General features: G+C 42.7%; 1 protein-coding gene across 1 annotated transcript; it reads right to left on the minus strand.

The window, feature by feature from the left end:
- Positions 1-189: 189 nt before the first annotated feature.
- On the minus strand, positions 190-6,429 carry PCOAH_00025560 (Uncharacterized protein; the record flags this gene model as incomplete). The annotated part of the gene is made up of 1 exon (XM_020059361.1): positions 190-6,429. One exon carries the CDS (start codon positions 6,427-6,429, stop codon positions 190-192), a length of 6,240 nt encoding a protein of 2,079 aa, XP_019915155.1.
- Positions 6,430-11,399: the final 4,970 nt, after the last annotated feature.

The raw sequence follows: 11,399 nt of genomic DNA on the forward strand, positions 1-11,399 counted from the left end.
AATAAATAAATAGCACAAATAAAATAAAATAAATAATAAAATAATAATAAAATAAAAAAATAAATAAATCACACCACAGAATAATGGTGTGCCAAAATGTAGTACGGTAAAAATGGCATCAATGAAATAGCCTCTGGGGTTGCAAAGCGGAAGGTACGAGCACCGCTGCCGTGGCTTCGCCTTCCCCCCCTAGGAGGCCTCACTTTTCCTCTTCTTCACAATCGTGTTCTGGTAAAAGTTTTTAATTTGTTCCCGTGTTTTCCCATACGGATGCAAAGCTAATACGAGGGTGTCCCAATTTTTCCCTTCCTTTTCATACACCTCGAAGTAGATTTCCTTTTCTCTGTCTGTCCATTTGGTGGCGGTTTTCCTAAATGGTTGCTTGGAGGGGTCATCAAAACTTCCTCCCTCGTAACTTTCCATGTGTTGCAAGGACTCCATGGAGCACTGGTTTGAGGACTTACTGCTCTGGATGGAGTTCCTTATGTGTTCCATGTTGGACCTCTCTGGCGGGTTTTCCACAGCCTGCTTCTCCGATGGTTGCTTCTCCCATGGATGATTAGCAGCCAGTTCTGCTGTCACCGTCTTCTCCTCCTCGTTCCCTGCACCGCTGTCATCAGCAACTGTCCCCTTCTTGCAACTCGTAACGACGGAAGAACTTCCACCATTCCTTTTCACCTCATCCCAACGGTCCTCTCCTTGCAACGGAATTGCACTGCTGCTGTTGTTAAAAGGCATGACGTTGATGTGATCACCGGAACATAGTCTATCTTGCTTCATCGCGTCTGTGTCTGGTAGATGACTTCCCCCGATGGGCAGTCCTCCCATTTCGTTACTATCATGAACCCCTAAATTTTGTGTGTCCAAAGATTCGCTATTAATTAAGGCGTCTTGCGGTTGGTGCTCTTGGCTTGCCAGCGACTGGCTCATTAGCCCTTCACTCATACTTACGTCACAAACTTGCACCATCGATTCTGCTCTCAACTGTGATTCCACCATTGAGTTAGTCCTATCATCGTTCATCACCTCTTCGCTCATCTGCGCGTTGGACGTTTTTTTCCTTTTACGCGCTTTTTCATCCTCCGGCTTAACGGTTAAATCCCTCTTCACATCCGAAGCCCCTGCACCTGCACCTAAACCACCTACTTCCCCTACTATTCCTTCAGATATACCATTCCAACTTAACATATTTGCGTGTTTCCGCTTCGTCGTGGCGCCCACCAAACTGTGGTTCACCCGCGTCTTGCCCTTTTTACGGTTATGATTCCTCCCATCTTTGTTCCTCCCATGAATTGTATGACCCGTTGATGCTTCTTCCCATTGGCCTAACTCCCCCACGTGGGTATTGTCTTTGCTTCCCCCTCCTGCCTTGGACTTCCCTGCAGGGATGATCTCCTTCCTCTTTATATTTTTCTCCTTCTGAAGGTACACACCCTCGATACTCTGAATGCTGCTCTTTCTGGAGACCTTTTTCCCCTTACCTTCCAAAGTCACTGGCGCAGCAGAATACCTTCCAATTTCCATGGGTTCCATCTGCACAACATTCTTACTCCTAACCGCTTCGACATTCCCTGTGTCCTTCCAGTTTATATTTTTTAAAAACTCAAAACATTTGTATAGGCTCTCTTCAGAGGTCTCAATTTTAACATTACTTTCGAATGGGTTGTTCATGCTGTCGTTCGAGTCCGGGTAGGAGACTCTCCTTCCCACGTTATTGCCGTCGTTGCTCGGTGGAGGGTAAACCCCGAACACACTGCTACTACTGTCTACGTTATGTATATCGTGGGCTTTCACGTCCCTTAACTGAACAAGGGATCCCACTTCCTCGACATCCTCATCATAGTCATTGTCATCATCATCATTGTTGTCATCCTCCCCCCGTTTGCTACTACCCATGCTGTTCCTTCTGGGGTTCACTACTTGGCCGTTTTCGCCAAATGGGTTGTAATCATCCCTGTTAGAATTCACGTTGCAATTATATGCAATGGCCCTTTTATCTCCTCTTTCTTTTACCTGCCCCCACATTGCTGGTAGACCTGTTGGTTCTCCGTTTTGTAAGTTTTTTTCGTCACTCTCCCTCGGGTGGTGTGTTTTCTCTTCACCCTTAAGGTTGAGCAGTTTGTTGCCATACATTACGTCGTTATCCCTTTCTGTTTTTTTCAGATTACCCATTCCATTTGCGTGTAAAATTTGCCTGTGAGCGGCCTTTTCTTCTTCTACTGTGGGGGTAAACACATCACCCGTGGCGGATGCATTAAAGCCTTTTTGAGGGGGATCATTACTCAAAAGGGAGAACCCCCCTTCACCAACCACCTTCTCACTCACCTCATTACTGTTGCTAAGGGGTGGCGTCATGATCATACTACTGCACGTGGCCGTGCTTGGCTGCTGATAATCCACCAGGGTCTCCTTACCGAGCGTCAACTGAGATGGGATTTGCGAAGGGAACGGCACACTGTCCCTTCTTTCCACCTTTTCCACCTTCTTCTTCTTTTCCCCCTTGTCACCCTTATCGTTCTTCCTCTTTTTTCTCTCTTCGACCACATTATTGTCATTATACACAATTTCGATGATGTCAGAATTGATTCCACTGTAAATGAGGTTCTCCTCATTCTTCACCAGAAAGCATAATTTTTTGTTTGCACTGAGAATGAACTTGTAATTCTTTGGCACAACATACCCGTCTGACATATTTTCAAGCACAATGGTTTTGGTTCTTTGAGTTGCGGCTCCGTCTGCGTCTCCATCGATGTTCTGTGCAGTGGTGACATCTTTACTAAGCGGGGGAGACATACCCGCCCTGCACGCACGATCCCCACTTCGTTCTCCACTGTTGCTCTGCACATCGCTAAACGCTTTTACAAAATAGTTTTGAAAAAAATGACGCAGATTGATAACGTTATGTTGAAAAAAATTGGACTGCTCAAATTCACTTGGGTCATAATTCCTCTCCAGTTTTTCCATCAACTGGGCAACAATTTCCTCCTTAGGGTTTTTCTTCGTCGTGTCATTACCCACAGGTCGCTGCTTTTTATTTCTCTTCACTCTGCTCAACGATATGATCAGGAGAAATTTTTTAAAGTTGAAAAAGTTTTTCGTCATATAGTAAAAATCCACGCACTGCTTCGTATTTTTAAACTCCAAGTATTGACTGATTTTTTCGAAATTTTTTGGATAAAGGAAGTACTTTTCCAGGAATATTTTGATCTCGCGTTTGTCCCAGATGAAGTTTCTCTCGTTCTGGGCGTCTTTACACGTGAAGGGGTCGTTGCTCCTCACATCTTTGCAGGTGACCGAACCATCCGGCACGACGGACCGGTTGTTCTCATTCCAGTAAAGCACATTTCTTTCCAGAGAAAAGAGCGGCATTTTAGGGCCCTTCATGCAGTAACAGTAGGGGATGGTCTGCACGAAATGGGGGTTTCTCCTCTTCTTTGAAGCGTTAAGGGAGATACAATTTTTACGCCATGTAATACAGGGGCCTGTCAAATTAGCATATTTTATATTCATATAATCTTTCTTCTTCTCCTCCTGTCCCTTTTTCTCCATCACGTTACCTTTTTCATTCCCCCCGTATGCGTGGCCACCGTCATCATCGTCATTGTAGTCACCCTCCCCCTCCTCACCAAAGGAACCTTTCAGTCTAAGTGAGCTGTATGCTAAATTCTTATTGTTGTGTTTAAATCCATATGGTAGCGGTACGAAGATATTCGGGTGATCATATGCACGTACGGGTAAAATTCCCCACGCAAAAATATTCTTCCTTTCTCTTTCTTTTTCACCGATTTCAATGTCTTCCTTCCACATTTTAAATATGTGTTTATATAAAGCGCTATGTTCTTTCATCATTTTTTCTAGCTGTTTTTTTCTCTGCGCATAGTAGGAAAAAGTGGGCTGAATATGTCTTGGCATATCTTGGCTTCCCCCTTCCAGGTTAAACTCTCTGCAATGCATATGCGTCACGTAGTATTTCACCGTCACTTCGTCGTTGCTGCTGCTGTAGCTGAGCATCTCATCGTGGATCGTCAAGTAGTATGTTTCCATGTCGCCTTCCACTGTTGTTGCTCCTTCTTTCAATCCGTTCGGAATGAAATCCTCCTTCATGGGGAGGTTTTGCTCTTGGAACTTCTTCTCACTTTCGCCCTTGACTTTTCCTTTACCCTTGGCTTTGCTTTTTCTCACTTGGGAGGCTCCCTTCATACCTGCTGCTTTCCCTCCTTTGCTGCACTCCTCCCCCATTTCGCCCAATCCATGGTATACCCCATCTGCGTACCATTCCTCCTTCGCATAATAAGATTTACTTTTAATTTTTTTTTTTTTTTTTTTTCCCTTGATGGAGTACAGTGAATATTTCTTACTCACGTAGTTCAACAGGAGCAATGGCGAGAAGGTTGCACCCTCAGAGGAGTTCCTTTTCCATTTACACACAACCTTTTCTAAGTGGGTAATTATGTCCTCCACGTCATAACCCGTGTGATCATACTCTACATTGTCGACGTAAAAATAGTTGTACTTCTTCTTTTCGCTTAGGTTTTGTCTCAACAGGGTGCTCAAAAAGGTGCTATTAAAGAGGTGGTTGTCATCGAAGGTTTTCACCGTGCAGGTCTCGCTTCCATCTCCGCAACCATTTCCGTCCTCACCGTTTCCACCGCTGTTTTCGCACTTTTTCTGTTTTCCACTTTTTTTCCGTTTCTGTTTTTTTTTCTTCAAGAAGAGGCTCTTGTACCTATGGAGGAGTCCCCCGTCGTGCTCCAGTCTCGCACTGAGGTACGCCATGGGGGGGGACAACACTCCACAGGGTTGATCTTCTTCATTTGGTGATCTCTCCTCCCCTGGGTACCCCTCACCCTGAGGGCACGCAGAACCTCCGCACAACCCACCCGTAGAGACAAAATTCAAAATTAACTTAATTTTTTTCCCCAAATTTAGCAAATACGGGGGAACGTACTCCCTCTTAAGGTAGAGACAAATATGGTTGTCTCCCACCTCGTAGCTCTGATTGGCGCCTCTCATTTCATGCGTGTTCATCATGGGGGCACTGCTCCTATGACCAGTCCCCCCCGAATGATGAGTGCTTATCATATCATATTGCTGCGCTGGTATATAATCATAAAATCTGTTCACTTTTTTATTCACAATAAAATGGTTTGTCACTGGTTTTTCCCTTCTCTCCTCAATCAGTTCGCAGGAAAAAACTTTACTTATGCTCACTAGGAAGGTTAACACACTAGCGGTCATAAGGCTGCTGTTATTTTTCGATACCTCCTCATTTATCTCATTCTTCATGTTGATCCAGCAGATATTTCTCTTTCCTTGGTCGTTTATCAGGTTGGACAAACTGCACAGGGGGGTGTTATAGTATGGGAGGCCTTTTCTCTCATGCTTACAGCTTGTTGGGTTTCCTCTTCCATGTGTACCTTTTCCAGGTGCACCACTGGTTTGGTCCCACGCGTAGGGGTAACTGTCCCCCATGGTCTGTGCTGCATGATTGCTCTCCTCCAGTTGCGTCCCCTCCGGCGGTCCCTGCGACGACCCTGACTTCCGTCTCTTCCTCCTGTGGCTGAGGAAATTTAAGAGGAGCTTCTTCTTCCGCATCCTCCTCATCTCTTGTTTGTAAATTTCATTGTTATCATATTCCCCAAAAATCCTGCCACACAGGTGGGTGTCTTTATAGTATTTATTTCGCAGCAAGGCTTGATACAGATCCACACAAACCCAATTTTTAGTGTTCACATTTTCACTTGAAAATTCAACGTGATGACATTTATTTTTCATGCAAAGGCAATTTTCTCTGAATACTTGGAGAGGAATGAACGAATTTGTAAAGTGGTGAGATGAATGTGCGTTGGTACTTTTTTTTTTTTTTTTCTTCCTTCTATCATGCCTTATAATTTTGCACACTTCTTCCTGTTCCACTACTCCTTCCTCATAGTCGTTCTGTTCCTTCTGCTGATGTTGTTGATGTTCTTCTTGTTCCTCCTCTTCTTCGTTTTCTTCTGCACCGGCTACTTTTTCCTCGACGGCTTCTTCTTCCTCGTCTTCTTCTTCCCGTTTTAGCTGTAGTTCATCCTTGTTGTAAATTTTTAAACTGTTTTTATTTTTTGTAAAATCTGCTTTTATTAAATCTTTTTCCATTTTTAATATTGCTATGTCATCATTATTTTCCTCACTGACTCGTCTGATTTGTCTGGTTAAATCCTTCGTCATCCTGTGCAGCGCCATCGCATTACTCTCTTCAATATTTAGGGTGTTTAAATTGGATAGTAGTCTTCCCAAATGTTCGTGCTGCTCCTCTAGCTTGTCCAATCCCTGCTTCATTTTCCTTTTCAGTTTTTTCAAAATCATATATTTTACTTGCTTCTGTTTGTACGTCTTCCTTCTCGAGGCGCGCACGCCGCCATTCTCCTTGCTGTTTTGGCTTTCCTTCATGTTTGTTCACATTATGTCTGGCTAGGGACCCGGAAAAGATTTGCTAAACGGTTCGCGCTTTGCCGTCCCTCCGTTGGCTATACCCACGCATACATATACATATGTATATGTAACTGCGCGTGGTGGAGCTAAAACGTTCGTTGCGCATGCTGATATTGCGGCCCTCCATGAAAGGGTAACTTCCCCTCCTTAATCAGCTGACTGTAGGAAACCTTCACATGACATGAAGGTGCTCAGTTGTGGTACCAAGCATAAGCGCGCATGAGATGCCCCAACATGAAATGAAGCGAAAAAAAAAAAAAATGGGCCAATCCTGCATACGCAAGTACAGGAAATACAGTTGTTACAGAATTAATGTATGCAGGGAAGGATTCTCACTAGGAGCGTCATCCTGCTATATGAGAGGGCGGCCGAATTGAGGCCGCGAGATGACGAAAAAAGGGAAAGATATGAAGCGAAAGGATGAAAGGAATGAATGGAAGAAACAAATGTAATAAACGAAATGAACAAATGAGAAAGAAATAAAAAACTGGAAATTTGAAATGTAAAACGCTTTAAAAAAAAAAAAGGCATAAGCCAAAAAGTAGAATATATGCGTTTCCGCATGACAATTATTCATGGTCTACGGAACATCCAAAAAATTTTCTTATTCGCCAAAATTTTTTCATCGGGGCTAGGCCACATAAGTAAAAATAACGTACCTATGCAATTTATTTGAGTTAGCGATGATGTATATATCAATCTGCTCATCGTACAATGAAAAAAAAGAGAAGAAAAGAATTTTGCTACGGCAGAGGAAGCGAAAAGGAATTTGTTTTCCTTCACTTCACCCTCTTCTTTTCTTCTTTTTTTTCTTTTTCTTCATTTTTCCCTCTTTCTGTACCACCAAAATGAGAAGAAAAGTTCACGCAGTTTCCCTCTTTGCGAATGCTGTAAAGCAAAAATAAAATTCTGACATGTAAATTTTGATGCCATTAATTTTGTGGCACGACGGGTTTTTTTTCCTCTTCCCCTTTTTTCTTCCTGTTTTTTTTTTCTTTTTTTTTAAGCTTCCTGTTCCCCCCTTCCTTTTACTGGCTGTCGTTTTAAATATGAATATATAAAACGACGGGAAAAGAAAAATATTCCTCTGGGGTTACCTCCCCGTCCCCCGCCATTAAACATAATTTTTGCAGTTCTTCCAGTTGAGCGTGTAATCCTCGTTCAGATTGTCGCCATTAGGCTTGCGTTCACCCAATTGCGTCAAAATTGGCAATCCGTTTTTTTTATGCCCCTGAATGGCAGTCTACATAATAAGTAAACAGTCCTACATTAATCCCCTGTGCGTCTTTTCTTACGGAATTTTTTTTTTTTCTGTCCTACTCCTTACCACATAAAAAATAATTCCCATTTGTCAGCCGCCCATGTATATGCAATGAATGGTCATTTCGCTCGGCACAGCTGTGAGTACGGAAAATAGGGGAAAAAAAAAGGAAAACTGACAAAATAGCGAAATAACGCCTGGTTGTTTTGTGGACATTCGAATGAAGGTACATAAATGTATACTTTTGATGGGCTCCGTTCAGTCATTCTGCTTTGCTGTCATGTGGTCCGTCCTATGCCTGCCATTTGCATGCTTGTAGACAATTTTTGATTTAAAAAATTGATTGTCTTCTATCCCAGCAGGGACCCGTTAACACGGCGCAGCTCAGCTGTTCCATTTTTCCTTTTGCAGAACGTCCAAATTAAGGCGGCGATAATAAAGTGTGGTGCCGTAAATTGTGAGGACTCCCAATGTTAGTAGAATTCTGCAGCATATAAAGGAGGCGCATTTTTTCCCCTTCTTTCTGTTTCCATTTTGCTAGCCATTTTCGCAACTGCAAGCTATTTGAAAAAAAAAAAAAAAAAAAAAAATTAAATTAAAAAAAAAATTATAACTTGTTCATACAAAAATGTACACCCTATGTGCTGCATATTATGGTGGGTGGCAAAGCGGTGGGGGAAAACTTCCTCATTCTTCTGGGCACAGAAGCACATAAACACTGAATGCAGGCACTGATGATGGGGGTAGCACGTATGTAGTTATATAAACGACGAATGGGACGTTTCATGTGGCCATGTATGTGTCCCCCCAAGTCAATCCCACCTCTTTGCCATTACGTTCGTAATTTTTTTTAAATCTTCCTGTTTTTCGAAATTTTATGAGAGAAATAACACTCCCGAGAAATTCATGTCCGCGTCGCCTCCTCACTAGGAAGTGCGTAAGTATATTCATATGGACACGTGTGAACGGTTCATATTTATGCGCGGGATACCCACACAGGAATGATTGCCCATCTGCACAACTCGCCCTTCACAAAGGTATAACCCCTTTCCGTGACCCATTCTAGCGGCATAAATTCCTCTTGTCCCAACTTTTCCTCGACAATTTGTCGTAAAGAATGCATTATTCCCATGGGACAGAATAGAATCGGATCAACCACAACATCACTCCACGTGCACATAGAGAAAGTAACACAATAAGGACGCTTTTTTTTTCTTTTTTTAAGCCACTATCTCATATATTTCCCATTTTGATGCACGTTCCAACTCGATCTATTGTTAACCTTTGCGCGTGAAAAAAAAAAAAAAATTCATGGTCGATTAGGCAATGGGAAATAAGTACGCTCAATTTGGATGGCACACAGGAGCTACGACATGAATGTGTATGTGGAACGTAGAAGCATGTATGATGTATTGCTTTACACCCTATAGGGAAGTTTCGCGTACCGGTGGGGCTTCTACAAGTAGCCGTGTTGTCATTTATTTATCGCCCATGCGAGGGGGAGGAGAACATGCCGTACGGCACAAACACAGGAATATCTCTACATTTAGCATATCGGGTGTGTGGAGGGTAAGATGAGAATAATACAGGAAGACCAAAAAAAGGGAGCTCCATTTTTAGGCTATTTCGTCGTGATTCACGCGTTTTCTTTTTACTGCACCCTCTTTTCCTCCCCATTCGGAAACTTCATTGTGGGGTTTGTTGTAACCATTTTAGCGCGGTGCCTTGTACCTTTTTTTTTTTTTTTCACCTTCCATATTGTGCCCATTTTACGACAGTGTATGCATATTTACGACCACTTTGCTACAGTTTGTACGTATTTCTTCACCCACTTTGTGCACATTTGGTGCCCCTTTTTTTCACCCCCAATAGGCTACTTAACCACTTCTGCTAAACAAAAAATGGCACACGTAAATCCTCGAGGGGAACAGAAATAATTGTAGGGCGCATTAAGCACTGCTGTCGATCCTGTACCCATAAACCATTTAAGTGCAGGCGATGCATAGCGAACTTCTGAACACCTTCGCATAAGTTCAACGTTATGTATGTATGTATGTGCCTATGCCTGTAAATACCTATACACCCTTGTACCCATTTATTTGCATGTACCCAAGCGAACCGCTCCTTATAGTTGCAGAATAACCATCTCTGGTGCCCCCCGCTCAAGGCATGTCATCAAATACAAACTGCAAAATAAACGGGGCGCTCGTTCCTTCATAATAGGAGGTACTCGTATGATACATACTTAAAAAAGTACATACCTTTGGGAGAAAAAAAAAAAAAAAAAAAAAAAAGAGGATGATCGTGAATTCAGTTTGGTCAACGTACAATTGTATTCTTCTGTTTTGTCTTTACACCCCCCTGTTCATTACATAATTGCTGCGTTCGTTGGATATTTCCTTCCTCTGTCGCGAGAAGCGCGGGATAGGCGTTTTTTTTTTATGTGTAAATTAATTGCTTATGGAAGCGCGCCTAGTAGCATATCTTATGAACAAACCAACAGGGAAAGAGTAAACACTCACCCAACGTATGTGTGAGCAAGCCTATAGAGTGCGCTTTTACGTGTACAGTTGCTCTCCTCACGCAGGAATGCGGAAGTGCGAGGGGCACATAAATGTAACGGTTGAGCAAAGCTGACCTTGCCCCATCGCATCGATCACGCCGCATAGCCCAATTAACATCCACCACATCGTTGCGCTGCACCTACATGTGCATGAACACATGCGTGGCCCCACACGAGTGCCCCCCTTTTTTGTGGGAGAGACCCCCCACAGGCAGACTGCTTCACTTGCACAAATTCATAATCCCGCCTATCTTGGCATACCACCCTAAATGCGCAAATGTGAAGAGGCGCGTTATTCTAGCGGGGAAGTATTTCTATGTGCATATATTTGCGTCGTGCGTAAGCATGCATTCCGTGCTGACTCTGGGAGACATTTAAACGCGGCCCCCCGCGTGTTGCATTTTTGGTAGACACGATTAAACGAAGGAAGTCATTCCAAAGGGGGGAAAAAAAGTCATTCATTTTAAGTAGAGATAACTGCGCAATGTGAATTTTTGTCGGCAAACGGATTGCACGGATTTTGCCTGTTGTACGACGAATTGCATATGCAACTCTGCAATTTTCCAACATTGCATTTATGTATTCTCCCTTTTATTTCAGCACATAATGACAACAGCTTCATTTTTTCCCCCCACTTTATGTCAAATTGGCGATATCCCATTTTTACGTTTTTTTTTTTTTTTTTTTTTTTTTTACATTTGTTAAAAATTCGTATTGGCGTATAGTTCTAACAAGAAATAGAAGGCGCGACGGTAACGTATAAAAACGCGAAACATAGCAAGCGAAGCGGAAAACCCGAAATGCAAAGGAAAAATGAATAAAGGCGGAATCGCGTTTTCCACGCGCTGCTAAAGCGAAAAGGAAAAAAAAAGGAGATAACGAGGAAGAAAGGAGCCAAGTGAAATGCACATATGTACATTTTTTTGAAAAAAAAAAAAAAAAAAAGAAAAAAATACATATATATATATACATACATATACACATAAATACACCATACATGTACACATATTATATACGCAACTGACGACGCGGCGTAAAATCCGAATTGCGTCGTCCCAATTCGTTTGGCACTTCATTGTTATTTCCACCAACTTTGCATAATTG

The sequence above is a fragment of the Plasmodium coatneyi genome, chromosome 9, assembly GCF_001680005.1.
Source record: "Plasmodium coatneyi strain Hackeri chromosome 9, complete sequence".
Taxonomy (NCBI): Eukaryota; Apicomplexa; class Aconoidasida; order Haemosporida; family Plasmodiidae; genus Plasmodium; species Plasmodium coatneyi.